General features: G+C 40.3%; 1 protein-coding gene across 1 annotated transcript in view; it reads right to left on the bottom strand.

The window, feature by feature from the left end:
- Nucleotides 1-21,279, bottom strand: part of LAPTM4B (lysosomal protein transmembrane 4 beta) — a 70,471-nt gene that overhangs the window by 24,352 nt on the left and 24,840 nt on the right. Inside the window, exons 2-5 of the mRNA XM_081258476.1 lie at nt 19,170-19,281; nt 4,906-4,979; nt 4,420-4,542; nt 329-427 (exon numbers count right to left, since the gene is read on the bottom strand). Of these exons, the coding sequence (XP_081114602.1) occupies nt 329-427; nt 4,420-4,542; nt 4,906-4,979; nt 19,170-19,281 (408 nt within the window). The remainder of the gene's footprint in view (nt 1-328; nt 428-4,419; nt 4,543-4,905; nt 4,980-19,169; nt 19,282-21,279) is intronic.

The raw sequence follows: 21,279 nt of genomic DNA, 5'->3' as shown, positions 1-21,279 counted from the left end.
GAAAACCCCCCACAAATTACAAAAGAATGTATACAGAGACTTGTAATGGATGCTTTGGTACTTAATACATACCACATAAATGTACAACATTATATTAATTTATTTCCATCCAAATAGATTTTAGAAGAACCCTGGGTTGGCCTGTGGAAGTTTGGTTAGTGTTTATCTCTCTCATATAGATAAGCGAAGGAAGAGAATTGTGAGGAATTCAAAAAGCAGTTCAGAAATCTAAAACAAGATAACAAACTAACGGAAGTTTGCTTACTTCTTTAGCATTCATGAATACATTTAGTAATATTTAGACCATAAGTAAAATCTTCATGCTTACCTTAAAAGTCAAGATAATGCTGATAAACAGAAGAATAATAAGGACCAGACAGGTAGGATTCACTGACATGATATCATCTTTGTAAGGAAAATCAGGAGGCTACAAAAGAAAAGTACCTCATTAGCAACTCTCACTAATGATCCAGGATTCTATTCCATAAGCATTAACCAGATGTGCTTATCAGAAAGCAACTAATTAAAGCAGATAGACAGTTATTATTTAAGGACACTACAACATTTCTAGTCTACCTCTACTAAAGAAAAAGCTATAAACAGTGTGATGGGGAGAGGCTAGTCTGTTCTTAATTCAGGCAGTAACTCTCAAAAAGAAAATTCAGTGGAAGATTCATGAGGCGTAAAGACCTAATTCTGCCCTCCAACCATATAGAAAGTTAGAAGTCAATGGTCTTTACAACACCTCAAAATTTGGATTTTCTGCCAATTCTGGACCATTCTAATGGGCTTGTGTAGGGCAAGGGGGAGAACCCTATTAAAATAGTGCCTTCTTAATATAGAGCATATTTGCTGATGCTACTTCTCCTCAAAGAGCAGAACCTTTATATTAGTAGGTATTTACAGCATTTAAAAAAAATCAAAACTATTATATAGAATGGATAAACAAGGTCCTACTGTATAGCACAGGGAACTATATTCAATATCCTGTGATAATAATCGAAAAAGAATATGAAAAAGAATATGTATATACATATATAACTATCACTTTGCTGTACAGCAGCAATAAGCACAACATTGTAAATCAACTATACCTGAATTTTAAAAAAAAACCCAAAAAACAAAAAACACAAGTCCTACCATCTGACCATAATGATTAACTAACTACCAGGTCAAAAGAAACCCTCTTAGGAGGACTGAAATCTGCTACTATGGTTCACGGGAATGACAGGATGTCACCGTGAATCTCGTGCTCAGCATTGATCGAAGCTCTCATTGCAAACGGCTTACACAGTGTGCACAGAAGGCAGCCCCGTGTGCGGTCACCCTTCATCTCTCCTCACCACCCACTACTATGTGTCTAGATCCCACGTGAGCAGTATTCCCAGACATAACAAAGGAGAAAACTCATGACTCATGTGCCTAGCTCCTCCTCCCCAGGATGAGCCTCGCCTAGTGGTTTTCAGAGTCTCCTTTCACTCTGGCAAAATACCTAAGGAATAAAATCTAAGTCACTTTTTGTGATCAGCTCATCAAACTGGCCCCTGCCCTTGGAGCCTAAAAAGGCTGTCTGTAGTACTGATCTCAAAGGGCAAAAATAAAACAAACTGATGTTATTTATAAGACCAACACAAAATCATATTGTTTCCAGGAATATGGAAAAAAAAACAACAACCGCTATTACAGTGGAAATATATGAGCCTTTCCACAAAGATCTTTACACTCTTTCCCCCAGAAAAGTGAACGTGGTTTCTACATCCAGTTAAGACCTATAAAAACACACACATAACTTACTTTAACTGTGTTTTACAAGACTCCACATAAAAAGAACTGGCGCTAGGATTAAGTGGTGCTCTCTAGCAGCCTTCTCAGATAAGCCTCCCCAGATTCACTGTATATCTCAACTTGTCAACAGGAGGGGCAATATCAGCGGAAATTTCATGTCCCCTTTCAGTGCCGTCTCTTAGGCACTGTGATAACCTGCAGGCCTCGCTCATCCAGCCCAGACTGATCTTCAAGTCGAACGTGCAGAAGATGCCTACTTGTATTATTTGGTTTAAAATTATAAATAAAAGTAGATAGTGAGTTTTTAAACTGATAGGAGGATTATTGTGAGCACCACCAATATTATGACTTTACAACTGGGTACAGAGTGACTGAACAATGCAGGTGGAACAGGAAGTCTTGGTCGTATCCTGAGTGTTCTAAACGCTGGCCCGCACATTAGCCTTTCTCCTCCTTATAAATCTCCAAATACATGGGATGGAGCACACAATATACTCTTCAAGTAGTCAGAACTGTCATGTGACTTGCCTTGGTGTCCCCTTACTCCATACCACCCTCTCCCGGCCCCCTCACGTGATGGGCTCTGTCGAGATCATGTTTCCTCCACAGTTCCAGGATGATTTTAGGAGCTCAGTGCCAGATCGTTATTACAGAGTAAAATTCAAGTCCTTAAAGACAGAGGTAATTCTACAGCCTGTTCATCACATATAAGCCCCCTCATGCAGAAACACTTAGCTGTTATCACAAGAGATGATACATAAAATTAGCACATGGGAAATAACAAAATTTTCTTGACACTACACTCTACGAAAACATAGATCTGTTTCTAAGAAACAAAAAGAAGCTATTTCTTACAATGACAACCTAATACTTTTAAGGAGCAACACACTGGAGGCTTTTCATACTAGGTCTGTTGAGTACTAGTCACATGATCTGGGCAGACTGCCAAAAGATCACAAACTCCTGTGGCCACACTTCCTACCTGGCTCCATCCCCTCCATCCCTCTTTTCCACTGAACTTCTTGACCTCCATTATCACATCAAACCCCCAGTCTGTATCTCCATCCCAGAAAAATCCTGTTCCTTCCCCCATGCTCAGAAACTACTATTTTTTTAAAAAGGAAATATTTATTTATTTATTTATTTATTTATTTTTGGCTGCATTGGGTCTTCGTTGCTGCGCGGGGGCTTTTTCTCTAGTTGTGGTGAGCGGGGGGGCTACTCTTTTTTTTTTTTTTTTTGTGCGGTACGCGGGCCTCTCACTGCTGTGGCCTCTCCCGTTGCGGAGCACAGGCTCCGGACGCGCAGGCTCAGCAGCCATGGCTCACGGGCCCAGCCGCTCCGCGGCATATGGGATCCTCCCGGACCGGGGCACGAACCCGCATCCCCTGCATCGGCAGGCGGACTCTCAACCACTGCACCACCAGGGAGGCCCGGGGGGCTACTCTTTGTTGCAGTACATGGGCTTCTCATTGCAGTGGATTCATTTGTTGTGGAGCACGGGCTGTAGGTGCGCCGGCTTCAGTAGTCGTGACGCATGGGCTTAGTTGCTCCGTGGCATGTGGAATCTTCCCGGACCAGGGCTCGAACCCGTGTCTCCTGCATTGGCAGGCAGATTCTTAACCACTACACCACCAGGGAAGTCCTCAGAAACTACTATGAAAACTGAAGACTGAACATTCTATTCTCTCCATTTAAAGCATTCTAAGATTTTGAAGAAATTAAATTTTAAGGTACATAATTTAAAACACAAAGATTAAAAAATGTGAAGGCACAGAAGTACTCTAATCTCACACCCTCCATGAGCTTCTTAATAGCCAGCCACCAATATTCACTCATATGGTCACAAAGCACATTTAATATTGTAGAAAACCAGCCCCAGAAAGAAGTTTGGGGCTTCCCTGGTGGCGCAGTGGTTAAGAATCTGCCTGCTAATGCAGGGGACACGGGTTCGAGCCCTGATCCAAGAAGATCCCACATGCCATGAAGCAACTAAGCCCGTACGCCACAACTACTGAGGCTGCACTCTAGAGCCCGTGAGCCACAACTACTGAAGCCCGCATGCTTAGAGCCCATGCTCCGCAACAAGAGAAGCCACTGCAATGAGAAGCCCGCGCACCGCAACGAAGAGTAGCCCCCGCTCGCCGCAACTAGAGAAAGCCTGCGTGCAGCAACGAAGACCCAACTCAGCCAAAAATAAATAAATAAATATTTTTTTTAAAAAAAAAGAAGTTTGAAGAAGAAAGGGGTCAAATAAGTTCGGGAAACAGTACATAGTAGAGTTCCACTTTTCCCATACACATCAGAGGCAAAAGGCTATCCTCTGCTGATAATTGAGCAAATTGTATTTTACAAAAATAAGACAATTAGTAAGTAGCTTGTAAATTAGGCAGGCACCTCTAATACCATCATCACCAACTTATCTACCTCAGGGGGTTATGTTTTCCCAAAAAGCATTCTAAGAGATAAAAAATCTTATCTTTATTCAAAAATCTCTAATCAGTAACTCAGATGCAAGTTAAAACGCCACAAATTAACATGTGTGTGTATGTTTATCTCTACATCTTTTATATTTCCATCTTAACCAGGTCTCCCTGGTTAAAAAGAGACATAGTAATTATAAAGGTCATATACCAGCTGTCGTATGTATTCCTGGATGGAGTTTGGATAAACAAGCACAGTGACTGCAACCAAGGTGTTCAGGGCAAAATCAAAGATCTGGTAACAGAAGAATGGGATGATCCAGGCCGCATGTTGCTAAACATAAGACAGGACAGGATGTTAATATTTAATATGTTCAATATTACAAAACATTATTTTTTTGAATTCAGAGAAATCTTTTCTTAATCTGAAGGGAAACGGAGGAGTGGAAGTTCACTAAAGCGTGTCATGATGGCAACTTGCTAAACCAAACAAAAGCAGTCAACCAACAAGCCTCAGTGAACACTTCTGAGACTGTAACACTGGTTTTCCATGTAACATTAGCAAGAGATTTAAACTTTTAAAGATTCTTACAGGAAACTAAGAACAATCATTCCTTACTTCTTACAGATAGCTGCACAGATTACATGTGTAAGGGACCAAGGAAAAGGCCCAGGACCTTATTTCTAAGCTGCTTACCTTGTATGCTCCATACGTAGCCATTGCACAGATCAGGATCATGAGAAGAGAAATTGCGATAGCAATGCACATGTCTGCAGAAAAAGTTTTTTTTAAAAAAGAAAGAAAATCAGTAGTAGCTCCACTGTCTTAACATTTTTTACAGTCACTCCTCAAAGGCAGTTTGTTTATAAACCAATTATAGACAAGAACTTTATACTAAGTTAAACACCAGAGTTCCTTTGGAATCTGAGATGATGATTGTTAATGGAAGCAAAGTGCCTAGAAGATTTTCTCCCTAAATCACACATAGGTCTATATTAAGTATATCTACAAATATATCTATGTATATATATTTCAAAGTTTGGTTTTCTGGTCCACTGAAATATATATATAACAAATGAGGTACTCTTTTTCTTATCAGGACCTTTATGTCTCTGTTTAGTCTAGAGCCTGCCAACCTCTCCAAACTCCTCTCATCTCATCCCACACTTTCTTACTCACTGTAATCCAGCGATACCATTTAGTTCACTAAACACAGCCAAATCATCCCATGCCAGGGCCTCACATTTGCAGTTCCCACTGAATAGAAGAAATGTCGCTCATATTTTCACATGATTGGCTCCGCCTTTTTAATCATTCAGCTCAACACCTCCAAGATCTTCCCTGCCATCCTAGCTAATGTGACCCTCCCAGTCATGCCCACGTGACTGCTGTATTTTCTTTACAGCACGTTTCACTACTATCTTGCCTATTCGTGTACTGTCTGTCTCTGCCAGAGGAACCTTCCTGAGGGAAAGGAGCTGCTGTGCCTCGTTCACTACTGCGACCCCAACGCTGAGAAGGTGACAGATGCCACATGTGGGTGCTGAGCACTTGTACTGTGGTCAGTCTGCGTTGAGATGTGCCGTAAGACTGAAATGTACTCCACATTTCAAGGACTTAGTATCAAAAAAAAAAAAAATCCCATTAATGATTTTTATACTGATTACAAGCTGAAATAATATTTGGGATAAACTGAGTTAAATACATTATTAAAGTTAATCACCTGTTTGTTGTTACCTTTTTAAATGAGGCTACTAAGAAATTTAAAATTACCTGTGTGCTTGCATCATACCTTTGTTGAATAGAGCAGCTCTAGTACAAAGCCTGTTTCACAGTAGGTACAAACTGAAGACTTATTCAAGAGGTCATGTTACCGTGTCTTTAGGAGATTCTGATTAGAAGTACAGTATATCTGGGTTTCTGAAGGTAACGTGTAGGGTTATAATCAGGCTAAGAGAGTACAAAAACCCTTGCAGTAAAGTATCTGTACAGTGCCGACAGTTTCCAAGGCATTTTCACAGATACCTCATTGAGTCTTCATTACTCTGAGGTAGATGTTACTGTGCCCAGTGAATGGATTATGAAACCAGGGCTCAGAGGTTATGTAACTTGCTGAGACAGCATTTGCATCAAAAGGCTAAACTATGACTAATCCAGCTCTTATGATTCAAATCTTTGGCTCTCTCTACTATACTATGCTGCTTCTACTTAAGCTTTAAATACTGACCAAATGAACCAACCTAGGCTGCCACTTGCTACAGGTATTTCTCCAAAGGAAAGCATTCCAGTTCTAGAGCCACCCACACTATATCCTCAGCTTCAGAGATGAGAGGATATTTTAAGCAGGTTTACAAACAGAATCATAAGGTCAAAGTACTTTCTGTGTCCGATGTATATATATCAACAAAGACCATTTGCCACCTTAAAAAAAATGAAGCTTCCTTAAAATGGTCTCTAGATTTAATGCAGTACATTTATAATAAAGCTGATGACTTTTACTAAAGGAGTAAAAATTTGATTCTCCAAAAAAATGAAGGTTATAAGAGAATCAAGAGATAATTAATACTAGTCAGTATTTAAAAGAGTATGATTTCTCTCAGGATACATATATATTTTATAGTTTACTTTATAATTTTAATGCTAAATGAACTCACCTTCCCTTATTATGAGGGAAGAGGTACCAACAAGGACATTTCATGTATGCCTCATAGTATTTTTGCCGGGCAAGTAACCTGCCCAAGGTTGCCCAGCTAGCAAGTGATGGGTGAGCTATTCTACCCAGAAGTCTAACTCCAGAGGCAATGCTCTTAGCCACCATGCTACCCAGCTGTGAAGGAGGTAAAGCAAACGCAGTAGTGGAGGTCAAAGTCCTGGGAAACCAGAGAGCCTCCCTAAAAGGAGTGGACATCCTTTATTATGTGCAAAGCCTATCAGAACTTGTAGTAATCTCTAAAACTTGAAATCAGGCAGAAATTTATTATTTTTTTTGTCTACTTTGACGGTTTCCAAATTCTGTACAAGCCTATTTTATAATGAGAAAAAATTAGTTTTATAAAAGCTAGCCCACTAGAGGATACTCTTTGACTCCCTCATAGATCTTAAGAAAAATAGAGAGACAGACAGATAGATAAACAAGCAAACAAACAAATCCAAGGCTTTATTTAAAAATATAAATATAATAGTTATATTAATATTTATGTTATAGTAAAATTTATATAAATTATCTTTTATATTAATATTAGGCATATCAATAAAACCTTTATTAATATAAAATATTAATACAGAAAAAAACACTAAAATCTTGAATAATTTTATGTCCTATTCTGGAAAAAAAAAAAGAAAACCACTCCAGAACAAAATCTCCCATAATCATTAAAATTTGTTAAATTCCCATCTTTTTCAAAGAATATAAAACTCAGGAGAAATTTAAAAGGCACAAATAAAATGAAAGTCATAAAGTATCCTATCACCACTCACAATGAGATACCACAGAAAAAATGTTAATTTGAGATGAGGAAATTTTCAAAATGCTATTCCTATAAATGACTACACCAACCACACTGAACGGACTGAATATATCACAAGCATGTCAAACAGCTTAGGTAGGATCAAAGCGTAAATCAAATAAAAACACAGAGCAGAGAAGATAAAACAGGTTAATGAACCTTGCATCTCCTAGCAACCCAGAGCACACGTCACCTCCTCTGAAGTAGTGTGCAGCGTACCATGGTGAACATGAGAGTTACTCTGAGGAATGAAAATTCATTTCTTTTATAATTATGTCAACAGGCAAATGAGTAACTGGTCCTACTAACAATATAGGAATGTTTACAATCAGTAAAGTACTGGTCGGTGACAGGAATATCCTTTACTTATTCTATGCACAGCAGCTCCACCAACCAAAGTCAGAGCACACTGCCGGCAAGGTGTTTCCTAAATTAAATTCCTGGCTTAATGACTCAGTTCTAATTTGAAAAGGTTCCAAAGAAAAGCTATACCACAGGCCACAAAGGCATAATTAGAAAGCATTTCCTGATACTTAGTCAATTAATCATTGAAATAGAATAGGCATATAAAGGAGTTCCCTGAAATGCCTTTGTTACAATAATCTATTTCTAGTTCTACTCTTCCTTAACATTTCTTGGGTTTGTGTCCTTCCCATAAAACTGGTAGCTGGATAGAGAACGAGCACCTGATTTATGCTCCCACATCATACTTCCCTAGTCACAAGTCATTCTTACGGCTCAATTTTCGGCCATATTTTTGGCTCATGAAAACAAACAGTATTTGGGGTATAGTTCACCATTAAGTCCAGAAGAGAACTATTTTCAGATGAATTCACAGCAACAATATGAGCTACTGAGAGCATAATACAAAAGCCCTCAACCCCTGTGGGGGGTAAACACAAAACCCAGGTAAGTCCCTCCTATGGGGCCTCACGTTCTGAGGTTGAAAGCTTAGGGAAGAATAAGCATAAGGCACTAAATTTTATTCCCCTAAAACAGAAGCAAAGCTCTAATACACTTTTTGTTATTTGTGTGGCAATTGTTTATAACTTTTTATTGAAGTAAATTCAGAGAGAAGAGGGGTTTCTTGTAACTTGCTAATTTACAACTTTATTATTAAACCCAAAATTTATTTCATGAATACTAAATAGGTGTGTAACATGGGATACAAATGTGAGGCTGCAGAGATTAAGAGGACATAATCTTTGCTCTCAGGTGCTTAGCATCTACTAGGAAGGGATGGAAGAATTCAATAGCAGATAACAGATGACAAGCCAGGGGAGTTCAGAGGAGACAATATTTTCAGCCAAGAGGAACAAAAAAGAATTTATGGGAGGATGTGGTGATTTGGGCTGGGTCTTTTTTTTTCCCCTCATAAATTTTTTGTATTAAGATATAATTCACATTCTATAAAATGCACCCTTTAAAAAAGCATATAGGGCTTCCCTGGTGGCGCAGTGGTTGAGAGTCCGCCTGCTGATGCAGGGGACACGGGTTCGTGCCCCGGTCCGGGAAGATCCCACATGCCACAGAGCGGCTGGGCCCCTGAGCCATGGCCGCTGAGCCTGTGCGTCCGGAGCCTGTGCTCCGCAACGGGAGAGGCCACAACAGTGAGAGGCCTGCGTACCGCAAAAAAAACAAATAAATAAAAATAAAAATAAAAAAGCATATATATAATTCAGTGGGTTTTTTAGTCATAAAGTTGCACAGCCATCACCACTAATTCCAGAATATTTTCATTCTCCCCAAAAAACAAACCCTCTATATCCTTAGAAGTCACTCCCCATTCCCCTCCACCCCGCCCTCCAGCCCCTGGCAACCATTAAGGTACTTTCTATCTCTTTAGATTTGCTTATCCTGTACACTTCATATAAATGGAATCATACAATATGCAGCCTTCTGTGTCTGGCTTATCTCATTTAGAATAATATTTTCAAGGTTCATACATGTTGTCAGGTGTTAAAATTTAAACTATAAGTTACAAAGGATTAGTTAGTTAAGTAGTATACAGAAAATGTCAAGTTCAGAGAAGCTCTGTTAACGCCTCACTTTCTAAGATAAGGAAATTAGCTCCTGCCAGCTATTCTCATATTGAGAAATCTATACTGACATAATTAAGTCTCATAAAGGTTGCTTATATAAAAACAGAAAAACCTGGACTTCCCTGGTGGCACAGTGGTTAAGAATACGCCTGCCAACGCAGGGGACACGAGTTCAAGCCCTGGTCCAGGAAGATCCCACATGCCGCGGAGCAACTAAGCCCATGCGCCACAACTACTGAGCCTGTGCTCTAGAACCCGTGAGCCACAACTACTGAGCCCGCGTGCCACAACTACTGAAGCCCACGCGCCACAACTACTGAAGCCTACGCACCTAGAGCTCGTGCTCTGCAACAAGAGAAGACACTGCAATGAGAAGCCCGCGCACCTCAACGAAGAGTAGCCCCTGCTCGCTGCAACTAGAGAAAGCCCGCGTGCAGCAATGAAGACCCAACACAGCCAAATATACATACATACATAAATAAATTTATTTAAAAACAAAAACAGAAAAAGCAATAAGGAGCATTTATATTTTTTGTAATTATGGTCACTGGAGAACCAAGATGTGTGACTAGACCTTAAGAGAAGGAAATAAAATAAATTTAATAAAAAATATGCACGATCTATTTGGAACAATTCTGGAAACATTACTGCTGGACACTAAAGAAGACTTGCACAATTGGAAAGGCATAAGTTTTAATTAGACTTTTTAAAGATTTCACATCTCTAAAAACTTACTAGAAATCATGAAGTTGTACATTTAAAATGGGTAAGTTTTACAGCATACAAAGTATAGCTCAATAAAGTCGTTTTTTAAAAAAAGATGTACAAACTACAACATATAAAGATGTTGCTTCTCCCTAAGCTAGTCAACAAATTTAACAGTCAGAGATATACAGCAATATTCCTGACAACTGGACATGTGGTTCTCAAGCACAGAAGAAAAAAATAATCAAGAATAATTAGAAGATTTCTGAAAAAGAAGGTAGGGTTAGCCCTACCACATACTACACTTATCTGCAGGAGAGGTGGTGAATTAGCATCAAGCTTTCATTCCCACCTTCTAAAGTGCCTTCCTATTCTGCAGAGGCTAGAAAGCTAAAATCTAAATTTCCCAGATTCCCTTGCAACTGGGTGCTGGAAGCATACAGGTTTTCCCAATTAGACGCAGACACATAACAAAGACTCTCTCTTCTGACCAAACACCTTAGGCTCTATCCTTGGCCCATTTAGTCAAGTTTTAGCAAGAATCCTACAGAGTTAGTACACCTCACTCTTGATATCCAATCACTCTGATATCTGGTCAAATTCCTTATTTTTCACCCTCAATAGTATATCACCCTGGTCTGCCTTTAGCAAGAATCCTGTTGAGTTATCTAGCAAGAATCCCCCAGCCTTGATGTTTCCTCTTAGTGATTTCCATTCGCTGACCTCCACCCTGCTTCTTGGCTATAATCCCTACTTGTCGTTTTTGGAGGGGGAATTGAGCTCGATTTTTCTCCCCTACTGCAAGGCCCCCACTACAGTAGCCAATCTTGAATAAAGTCTCCCTTATCATCTTTATCAAGCATCTGAATAATTTTTTCATTAACACAGTAAAGTTGAAAAAGCAAGTCTCAGAAGAAGATGTACTGTGTGAATCCACAATATAAAGTTCAAGCACATGAAAGTTAAACAATAGATCACTCAGTGATACAAATATACGTCGTAAGTTTATACAGAAAAGCAAAAGAATGATAAACAGTTCAGAAGAGTGGCAGCTATCTCCAAGATCAGAGGGGCTCTTTCGAAAGTTAAGGTAAAATTCAATGCCTCAAATCAAGTTGTGGGTGCACAAGTACTTACAATTACTCAGCTTATTTTATAAACATTGTTTTATACTTATTCAATATTTAATAAGAGGTAATCCTATAAAGAATGAGGAACTCCAAATTACTGTTAATGAAAACAGCAAGATAGGTGTTCACTGTATAGGAAACTTTCCTGAAAGGTTTGAATTTTTTCAAAATAAAGATTTGAAGTAAAAAAAAAAAATGATCCTAATACTAAATCTATGTTAAATTGTAAATCACATCCTAACTTCAAAACCACTGAAATGCAAACAACAAAATGCATCATCAGAGAAGTAGCACTGGACACCTGTGCTAGTTTAGTTCCTGCTCAGTTGCTGGCAAACTCAAACAAATAAGGAATTCTACAGGCTTAATGTATCTAATTTTAAAAAACTGATTTAGTAAAGTGTTTTTTTTTTTTTAATGGTTTTCTTGTAGGCAAAGTGGGGAAATGTCCACCAAGTTTGGTTAAGTGGAACATCGGATAAGGAGGTGAATGATTCTACCAGATGTCTTCCATTTGTCTTTCCAAACCCACTCTCACCATCCAGTTATCCGCCCTAGCAGGCACACCGGTATGGGCCATCAACAGGGCTCCCTTACCCTGTGGCGTTAGTTGAGTTCACTCAATGAGGAGTCCAGACAAGGGATCAGGGAGAAGAAGAAGAGGCTGCCCCCTGCTGTGAGGCTGCCTCGGGTTGGCCCTGGACCAAAAAGGTAGCATTGCTCCTTATAAGGAGTTCAACTCCGTAGACTCTCATTCCCAGCTCTAGTAGCCACTGCCTCCCATCTCTCCTTCAGATCTAGGGATGGTAACAACTGGTCTTGATTAAGCAAATTACTTCGCCGTCCCTAGTGCTCTTCTTACACCTCCATCTTTGTGAAAAGATCTTGAAAATAAATATTCATTGAATTATCCTTGTAAAAAAATGAGATGTAGTCAAGGTGTAGAATATGTAACCTTTTGAGCCATGTGACTTAAAAGATAAAGAGATGGGACTTCCCTGGTGGTCCAGTGATTAAGACTCTGTGCTCCCAATGCAGGGGGCCCTGGTTCGATCCCTGGTCAGGGAACTAGATCCCGCCTGCCGCAACTAAAAGAGCCCACATGCCACGACAAAGACCTGGCGCAGCCAAATAAATAAATAAATAAATATTTTTAAAAAGAGAGAAAAAGCTAAAGAGATGACAGGATGGAAGGACGGGAGGGTAGAGGGATGAAAATAAAGGGCCAGGATGGTCCTGTGGCTCCGCTATCCCGGCTGTCGCATACGTGTGTCTATTTCCTCAAGACACTGGCACGTCACGCACAAGTGGACAAGCTCTGCAGACCAAGTGCCCTGCTGGCTTGAGGGTATGTGAACAGACAGCAGGTAGGCAGCCTGGGCCTTTCCCAATGTGGTGCCAAGAGCCATATGGAAAGCCTCAGCCGATCTTCTTTTCCCTTCTATTTCTTAGTTTGTATTACCAAAACTCCCAAACATACACAGAAGTATAATGAATCTCCAGCACCCATTTTGTTTGGATTGTTTCATCTCTTCACTTCTGTCCATTCTACCACTGGTGGAAATCTGGACTGTTTCCAGTTTTTAGCTATTATGAATAAAGCGACCGTGGCCATTTTTATACATGGCTAATGATGGACACAAGCATTCATTACTGTAGGGTATATACCTAGGAGTGAAACTGCTGAGTCATAGGGTGGATGTATATGTATGTATGTGTGTATATATATAGCTTTGGTTTTCCCAAAGTGGTTGAACGATTTACACTCCCAGCTGTAGCTTGAGAAATCCAGTGGTTCCGAAGCCGTATCAACAGGTGGCATTGTCAGTTCTGTTCATGGTGCCATTTTGAAGGGCTGGAGTGATTCACTACTGTGCTTGTAATTTGCATTTCTTTTACAACTAATAATGTGGAGAATATTTTCATGTGCTTATTGGTCATATGGATACCTTCTCTGATGAAGTTATCTGTTTTTCTCTTCTTGATTTCACCCAGAAGCACTGACTATAAAGACCGTCCTTTCTCCAATAAATGCAGTAGTGTTTTTATCCTAAACCAGGTTCCTATATATAGTAAACAAATTCTTCATTATTTTTATGGCCATTTCCTCCCCAGGGCAGGTGAATAAAGTAAGTTTGGCTTGAAAGACAATTTTGCTACAAAATGAATCAGAAATTAATTTGGATGATCTCTTTGGCATTATGTTTGGCTCTAACACTTCCGGTTACAGTTCCTTACCAGTCCATTAAAATTCCACAAATAAAATTTCATGAAGTCTACTTATTTGAAATTTACCTGTTTCTCTTTGCCCCCTCACGTCCTTTTTCTGTTCCAGAATCTAATCCAGGGTCTTGTACTGCATGTAGTTGTATCTCCTTTGTTTCCTCCAATCTAGGACAGTTCCCAGACTTTCCTAGCATAGTCAATTTTTGATTACATAAATATGTTTATTTGTAAATTATAAATATCTATTACAAATTTTTGTATATAAAATATGTAAAAATACAAATGTTGAAGAGATAGGTGTTTTAAAAAAGAGAACTCTTTATATTTTTTTCTTTATCCCAGGGATTCTCCTATATGCTCCATTTTAATATAAATCATAGGGATCTGACTTTCTTCTACCAGATCATTTCATTTTTTTAAATTATTTTTTTATTAGTTTCTGCTTTATAACAAAGTGAATCAGTCATACATATACATCTGTTCCCACATCCCTTCCCTCCTGCGTCTCCCTCCCTCCCACCCTCCCCATCCCACCCCTACAGGCGGTCACAAAGCACCGAGCTGATCTCCCTGTGCTCTGCGGCTGCTTCCCACTATCTATCTATCTTACGTTTGGTAGTGTATATATATCCATGCCTCTCTTTCGCTTTGTCACAGCTTACCCTTCCCCCTCCCCATATCCTCAAGTCCATTCTCAAGTAGGTCTGTGTCTTTATTCCTGTTTTACCCCTAGGTTCTTCATGACATTTTTTTAAAAATTCCATATATATGTGTTAGCATACGGTATTTGTCTCTCTTTCTGACTTACTTCACTCTGTATGACAGACTCTAGGTCTATCCACCTCATTACAAATAGCTCAGTTTCGTTTCTTTTTATGGCTGAGTAATATTCCATTGTATATATGTGCCACATCTTCTTTATCCATTCATCCGATGATGGACACTTAGGTTGTTTCTATCTCCGGGCTATTGTGAATAGAGCTGCAATGAACATTTTGGTACATGTCTCTTTATGAATTATGGTTTTCTCAGGGTATATGCCTAGTAGTGGGATTGCTGGGTCATATGGTAGTTCTATTTTTAGTTTTTTAAGGAACCTCCATACTGTTCTCCATAGTGGCTGTACCAATTCACATTCCCACCAGCAGTGCAAGAGTGTTCCCTTTTCTCCACACCCTCTCCAGCATTTACTGTTTCTAGATTTCTTGATGATGGCCATTCTGACTGGTGTGAGATGATCTCTCATTGTAGTTTTGATTTGCATTTCTCTAATGATTAATGATGTTGAGCATTCTTTCATGTGTTTGTTGGCAGTCTGTATATCTTCTTTGGAGAAATGCCTAATAGCCAAAGCAATCTTGAGAACGAAAAACGGAGCTGGAGGAATCAGGCTCCCTGACTTCAGACTATACTACAAAGCTACAGTAATCAAGACAGTGTGGTACTGGCACAAAAACAGAAAGATAGATCAATGGAACAGGATAGAAAGCCCAGAGATAAACCCACGCACATATGGTCACCTTATCTTTGATAAAGGAGGCAGGAATGTACAGTGGAGAAAGGACAGCCTCTTCAATAAGTGGTGCTGGGAAAACTGGACAGGGACATGTAAAAGTATGAGATTAGATCATTCCCTAACACCATACACAAAAATAAGCTCAAAATGGATTAAAGACCTAAATGTAAGGCCAGAAACTATCAAACTCTTAGAGGAAAACATAGGCAGAACACTCTATGACATAAATCACAGCAAGATCCTTTTGGACCCACCTCCTAGAGAAATGGAAATAAAAACAAATGGGACCTAATGAAACTTCAAAGCTTTTGCACAGCAAAGGAAACCATAAACAAGACCAAAAGACAACCCTCAGAATGGGAGAAAATATTTGCAAATGAAGCAACTGACAAAGGATTAATCTCCAAAATTTATAAACAGCTCATGCAGCTCAACAGCAAAAAACCAAACAACCCAATCCAAAAATGGGCAGAAGACTTAAATAGGCATTTCTCCAAAGAAGATATACAGACTGCCAACAAACACATGAAAGAATGCTCAACATCATTAATCATTAGAGAAATGCAAATCAAAACTACAATGAGAGATCATCTCACACCAGTCAGAATGGCCATCATCAAGAAATCTAGAAACAATAAATGCTGGAGAGGGTGTGGAGAAAAGGGAACACTCTTGCACTGCTGGTGGGAATGTGAATTGGTACAGCCACTATGGAGAACAGTATGGAGGTTCCTTAAAAAACTAAAAATAGAACTACCATATGTACCAGATCATTTTAGGAAAAGATCACATGGAGAAGTGAGATACACTCCTGCTCTGTCCTTCTGGATAAAATCTTGAGATGACTACCACCATTCCAAAAAGATATCAACTTAAAATTTCTATATACCGGGAATTCCCTGGAGGTTCAGTGGTTAGGGCTCCACGCTTTCACTGCCGAGGGCGCGGGTTCTATCCCTGGTCAGGGAACTAAAATCCCGCAAGCCGTGAGAAAACAAAACAAAACAAAAAAATTGTTATATACCATAACTTTCAAGCACAATTCAAAGCAATTGATTGTACCCATTTCAAGGACTATTTAGTTGTATCCTCATGTATGTTAAATATAGAAAGGTTTGTCAGCCATGATGATCTTTGACCTACAAAGTTCTTTTTAAAAAGAGATCAAAACATACGAAAGGAAAATGTAAGAGGAAAGTTAAAAAAAGATTCACTCACATGAATGAATATTCATCCTTTTGTATCTTTTTAACCATGCAATTTAAATGATCAATAGGTAGTCCTAAAAGTAATTACAAGCTATTCATTCACTTCTTTCAAATATATGAAATATCAGAGAAACTGCAAATGCACTGGAATTAATATCCAGGTCATTACAAAACAATTACTATTGTAAGGTCTTGAGTACCAGCAAGCCTCTGAGGTCAGGTAAATTAAGCCTATACTGTCAGACAGTTCACCACCCAGCTTAATCTCCAGCAATCAGAAAAAGGCAGGCAGTGTGACTATCTGATTCAGATACAACTGTATCTGAATCATTTAAAACTTCTTTGCTAACCTCAATTACTTAGAAAGGGAACCCTGCTACTGGGAACAGTGAAAAATAACTTATTTTTAAATGTCAAACATTGTATTTATAGGTTATATAGTCTTTTAACTCAGGGGAAGGAAGGCAGAGAGATTTTAATTTAATATTAATGGAATTCATTATCTTTCTGGAGGAATTCATCAGGGTAACAGGGTTATTGAGAACAGAGAATGAGCAATATTACAGCAGAAGTCACATCTCAGTCTGACAAGGTCCCGAACCCCAGGATGATATAATGCCTTGGTATCTACTAGAAGCAATGGTGGTAGGAGATGATGGACATAAAGCATCTCCTGGCTTTGCATTTACTTCACTTCCAGCTCTTCTCAGGCTCCTCCTCCTGACCTCTCATGTCAGGGCTCCTTCAGGAAAATTCTCTTTACTATCTCCCTAATGTAAATACCATCCTGAAGCTTATATCCTCAAATTTACCTCCGCCCAGATGTCTGGTTCACATATCAAACTACCTTTTTAATCTCTCCACTTAAATATATCTAAGTAAGAACAGTGAGTGAAACAATGAAATACATTGAGCCCTTATTATGGGCCACACCCCATTCGAAGCATTTTTCATACACTAACATATTTAATCACAACAATCCCACGAGGTAGATACTACGATCACCCCTATATTCAGAGGGGGAAACTAAGCCACACAAACATCAGTAACTAGCCCAATGTTATCACATTTCACACATGGCAGGGTCAGGTTTCAAACTATGGTCTCCGGCCTCAGAGCCAGACTCCTAACAACTATGCTAAGCCACTTAAATCAATCGAGGGGCTTCCCTGGTGGCGCAGTGGTTGAGAATCTGCCTGCCAATGCAGGGGACACGGGTTCGAGCCCTGGTCCGGGAAGATCCCACATGCCGCGGAGCAACTAGGCCCGTGAGCCACAACTAATGAGCCTGTGCGTCTGGAGCCTGTGCTCCGCAACAAGAGAGGCTGCGACAGTGAGGCCCGTGCACCGCCCTGAAGAGTGGCCCCCGCTTGCTGCAACTAGAGAAAGCCCTCGCACAGAAACGAAGACCCAACACAGCCAAAAATAAATATAAAAATAAGTAAATTAATTAAAAAAAAAATCAGTCGAGTTTTCTCCAAGGTGTGTTCCCATCTCCTGACTCTAGACTCTCTCACCCCAGTCAGGATGCAGACCATACATACTCAAGTTGAAAAGTAGGAGTCATCTTTGATTCCTCCCTTTCCCTCACTGCCCATACCAGGAAGTTCTGTCAATCCCACCTCCAAACCCACCCTCTTCCCCATCCCCAGTGTAGCCTGGATCGCAGAGAAACACCCCCCAATTCAGTCTCCAGGCCTCTGTACTCACACACCCAGTCCCCTAAATGTATCCTCTGCTCAGCAACAAAAGGGATCTTCTGAAAACACATATCAGTTCATAACCGTGGAATTACTAAAAACCACTGAATGGTTTTCTCACTCCGAGAATATATTTCACAAGTCTCACCCTGTCTGTTGAATGCTCCTAGTCATTCCCTAAAACTACATCTTCAGCCCCTCTCCACGTTACTCACTTTGCTCCAGACACTTTTTTTTTTTTTTAATGCATTGCAAGTTCTGCAAAGCCAATGAAAAATAAATTTGCATGACCTTTTGTTTGGGATTGTGCACAGCACTGCCCCTTTCAGTTAGCATGGACACAGCTTGACTTCAGTTGTATGATGTTTAGGTTTCCATGATCTTAGAGCTGGGGGCCTAGCCCCAGCTAGGGGCTGCATACCCCACATCCACATCCCTGTGTATATTTCTATTTATCTGGAAAAAGCAACAAAATAATCATCAAAAGGATTTCTAGAATGGAGAATGATCACCTCCTGGAAGAATGGTAAATACTGAAACATAATAGAAGACACAATAAGATATGTAATATCATTTGACCTTTCCTTCCTGCCATTGACTCCCTCTCCTCCCCAAAAGGCCAAAAGGCCCAGCGTAAAAAGGTTATGACAAAGAAACAATTTTTAAAAATGGTTAAGTTAACATTAAGATGAAAAAAAGAAAGACAAAAGAGATTTTAATGAGACTCTTACACTTAGAACAGAGGCAGAATACATGTAGCACACAAATATTTGTTGTTCTGACTTGTAATGATGGGAAGAGAGTTCAGTATCAGTTCAAATGGGCCCATGAATCAATATTTGTAATTTAATAGGAAGAACTGGAAGCTGGATTCCCTGCCCTTGAAAATACCAAAATATCTACAATAGTTGTGTCTGATGTACTTACTGGCATCATCCATGAACTCAAAGTCACCCCCGAGTTCAGAACTTGAAAAGTGATACTGATCTGGATCAGCCAGGGCACTCAGCAGAATCAGCAGTACCACGGCATTGATGATCTGCAAGAAAGAAAAAAGTGTAAGTAACCCCAGTATATGGTCCTTATAATAGAACATTACATTGAGCACATGGAGTTTAACTTCAACAGCTGGTGGCCTTTCAACACGAAGCCCCACCCATTGAGGGAGCAGGCAAACATCTCCTTTAAAAAAAAAAAATTATTTATTTATTTTGGGCTGCTTTGGGTCTTCGTTGCTGCATGCAGGCTTTCTCTAGCTGTGGCGAGCGGGGGCTACTCTTCGATGTGGTGCACAGGCTTCTCATTGCGGTGGCTTCTCTTGTGGAGCATGAGCTCTAGGAGCGTGGGCTTCAGTAGTTGTGCCTCACGGGCTCAGTAGTTGTGCCTCACAGGCTCAGTGGTTATGGCACGCAGGCTCAGTAGTTGTGGCACCTGGGCTTAGTTGCTCCGCAGCATGTGGGATCTTCCTGGACCAGGACTCGAACCCGTGTCCCCTGCATTAGCAGGTGGATTCTTAACCACTGCGCCACCAGGGAAGGCCCAGGCAAACGTTTCTGAGGCAGAGACACTGCTAGCGCATTCATGCAGCCAAGGGCACATGGCTTGGTGTGCAGTTGGCTTTCACCTCACTGTCCCCTGGGCCGGGCACCCTAGAGCAGTGAACAAACATGCAGCAGCACTGACGCCAGTGGTTGGAAAACCTCTCCAGCTAGCCACTCACCAAACATTTTTCACAGCTTCAAACAATTAGAACTTTGAGCCCATCCAGGAAGCAGTGTCAGAGAATGAGTGCAAAGCTACTTCGTGGCAGACCCTTACTTCTGCAGGAGCACAGGCAAGCCGCTTTCTATCCCAGGCCCCCATTTCTGTCTCCTAGAAACTGCTGAATATATTTCTCTCGGGAACTTCAAACTCAGCCCGTCAAAGCGGAAACCATCTTCCTTAACACCTCCCACCTCTGCTCCTACTTTCCTGTTCTCTATCTTACAAACCAGCATCACCATTAATAACTAAAAGTGGAAAACACCCAGGCACTGCACTAAGTGCTTTATGTGGAATTTCTCTCTTAAGCCCTCCAATAACCTAATGAAGTAGGTGCAAAATTATCCCTGTTTTGTAAATGAGAAAACTGAGGCTCAGGGGTTAAGAACGCTGCCCAAGATCAGGCAAACAACAAACTGTAGAAACGGCACTGGGATCCAGGAATACCCATTCCAAAACCTAATCTCTTAAATCTCCTGTTCTTCCTCAAAACCTGATTATCTTTGGGCTTCCCATCTTCCTTTTCCCTTACATCCAACCAAGTGTGAGATTCTGACAATTCCACTGCTGCATTTCTATTTCCTTTACTCTTCCTAACTGCCCGGGCTGCTTATACACACATAGACCAACTGTGACGGGGCTAGAGGTGTGGGCGGCAGGTTTTCTAGAGTTTGGTGAGGCTCAGCTGAGACTGGGGTGTTATTTCTCCTTTGTTCTAAGCTGAGAAACTTGTGATAGAGCTCTATGTTTCACTCTTGTCAAAACTGAGAGAAAGATGAATAACCTTCATCTTTTATATAGAGAAAATTCTTTTATTAACAACAGTAACTAAAGGCATTTCCTAGTATAAAAATCATACTCGGAAATACCTACTTACTGAAGAGGTTCAAATGGGGAGTCAGGTTAGTCCTTTTACAAAATACCCACTCTAGGGGCTTCCCTGGTGGCGCAGTGGTTGAGAGTCCGCCTGCCGATGCAAGGGACATGGGTTCGTGCCCCGGTCCGCGAAGATCCCACATGCCGTGGAGCGGCTGGGCCCATGAGCCATGGCCGCTGAGCCTGTGCTCCGCAACGGGAGAGGCCACAACAGTGAGAGGCCCGCGTACCGCAAAAAAAAAAAAAAGAAAAAAAAAAAACACCCACTCTAGAATCCATTTTGAAATGGCAATCCCAAGTGGTTGTTATTTTGATTGTGGTAGAATTTGGAATGACCTTTTTTTCTTCCTCTGTTTTCCAAACTGTCTAATATGGTCTGATTGCTTTTTGAAGTTATAAT

The sequence above is a fragment of the Mesoplodon bidens genome (assembly GCF_964165515.1).
Source record: "Mesoplodon bidens genome assembly, chromosome: 16".
Taxonomy (NCBI): domain Eukaryota; kingdom Metazoa; phylum Chordata; class Mammalia; order Artiodactyla; family Ziphiidae; genus Mesoplodon; species Mesoplodon bidens.
The sequence above is the reverse complement of the archived record's forward strand: the minus strand, read 5'-3'. Positions and strand labels throughout refer to the sequence as shown.